Source organism: Salvia hispanica, chromosome 2, assembly GCF_023119035.1.
Source record: "Salvia hispanica cultivar TCC Black 2014 chromosome 2, UniMelb_Shisp_WGS_1.0, whole genome shotgun sequence".
Taxonomy (NCBI): domain Eukaryota; kingdom Viridiplantae; phylum Streptophyta; class Magnoliopsida; order Lamiales; family Lamiaceae; genus Salvia; species Salvia hispanica.
In genome coordinates, this window is record NC_062966.1 from 24,377,636 (window position 1) to 24,379,263 (window position 1,628).

Below are 1,628 nucleotides of genomic sequence, written 5' to 3' on the forward strand. Positions count from 1 at the left end.
AAATCCATGAGCTCTTGCAGTTGTATCTTGAGCTCTTCCAGTTCCTTAGGCGTCATTCGGTACGGTGCCTTGGATAGTGGTGCGGATCCAGGTTCAAGGTCGATAGTGGTGCCGGTCGCCCTTTCCTTATCATCGTGGCGGCTTGCAGTGCAGAGACTATAGCGGTTCGTCGGTTCATCGAGATTCCGTGATACACGATGGGTTCTTTTCCCGGGGCTTGTAGGGAAATCTGTCTCTCCTTACAACTAATCATCTCAAAGTTCGCGGTCAACCAGTCCATTCCTAGGATTACATCGACGTCTCCCATTGCCGACTAACTTACGTTCTCCTAAGGCAAATTCTAAGTTCGAGCAAGTTCGGGAAATCTCTACTGTTCCTCCTACTGGTGAGGACACCATCATCCTATGTTGATATTTACAAGCAGGCAAGTTTAAGGTATGCACACATAGTTCAGATATAAAAGAATGCGATGCACCCGTGTCAAACAATATAACGATGGGGGTATCGAGGATCTCGCCTATACCTACCAAATTTCCGTTCTCGTGCTTCCCTTGCTCATTTCTGGGCTGCGTCTGATTCACGGCGTATGCTCTTGCTTGGGCAGGAGGCCTTGGGCGGAAAGGTTGTTGCTGCCGCTGAGGTTGATCCCGGTTCGCTCCCGGTCCCATTGGTGGCGCTCTCGGCGGCTGACGGAATCCTTGATGGTTTTGCCTTCCCCCGTTCCCCGCGTTCCTACTCGGACACTCCCTAGAGACGTGACCATTTCCCCCACAGCTAAAACACCTAATCGGGTTCGGCATCCTACATTCCCCAAAATGATACTTGACGCATACGTTGCATTGGGGCGGTCTTGCTCGGGGGTCACTCCTCTGGTTGAATGAAGTCTGCCCTCCTCCGTACGGTGCTCGGCTCGGTGTGGGACGGTATCGCTTGTTGTCGTATAGGGTTCTTCCCTCATCCCATCTCCTTTTATCCCGGGAGTACTGTGGCGGAGGTAGTGCTGGGCTGATGTTCCCCGTGTTCCTCTCCTTAGGCATCGCCGCTTCAACATCCAGTGCGAGGGCCAGCGCCTCTGCGTATGTAAGTCTCCCATGGACGGCCAATGCCATCTTGATCTCGTGTCTCAGGCCCTCATGAAACTTATCGGCCAGCTTCTCGTCAGTATCGGCCTGTTCTGGCGCATAGCGGGTCATGTCACAGAGCGCGCGGTCGTACTCGGTCACGGTTAGACGTCCTTGGGTTAGGTTGTAGAATTCGGCTGCCTTCGTCTTGCGGTAACTTTTAGGGATGTACTTGTCATATACCTCGGTCTTGAAGTCCTCCCACGTCATCTCGTCCACTCGGTCCTGGGGCATGGTTTTCAGCTTGGTATCCCACCAAAAGTCGGCGGACCCGGTCAGTTGATGCGTCACACAGATCATCTTCTCCTCGTCGTTGCACACCAAGGTTTTGAAGATGCGTATCCAGGTTTCAGCCTTTGCTGGTTCTCCTATTCCGTCGAAAAGAAGGGGCTTTTGGTCCAAAAACAACTTCACAACCTCCCTATCCACCCGTGGTGGTGGTGGGGGGCGGTATCGGTTGGGTCACACTGTCTTCTTCCGAAGCTTGGGAAGTGGATCCCTGATTCC

General features: G+C 53.1%; 1 protein-coding gene across 1 annotated transcript; it reads right to left on the minus strand.

Annotated features, from left to right (window-relative positions):
• Positions 1–254: 254 nt before the first annotated feature.
• On the minus strand, positions 255–1,355 carry LOC125206552. Its single transcript, XM_048105799.1, has one exon. The coding sequence runs from the start codon at positions 1,353–1,355 to the stop codon at positions 255–257; it is 1,101 nt and encodes a 366-aa protein (XP_047961756.1).
• Between the last annotated feature and the right edge of the window lie 273 nt (positions 1,356–1,628).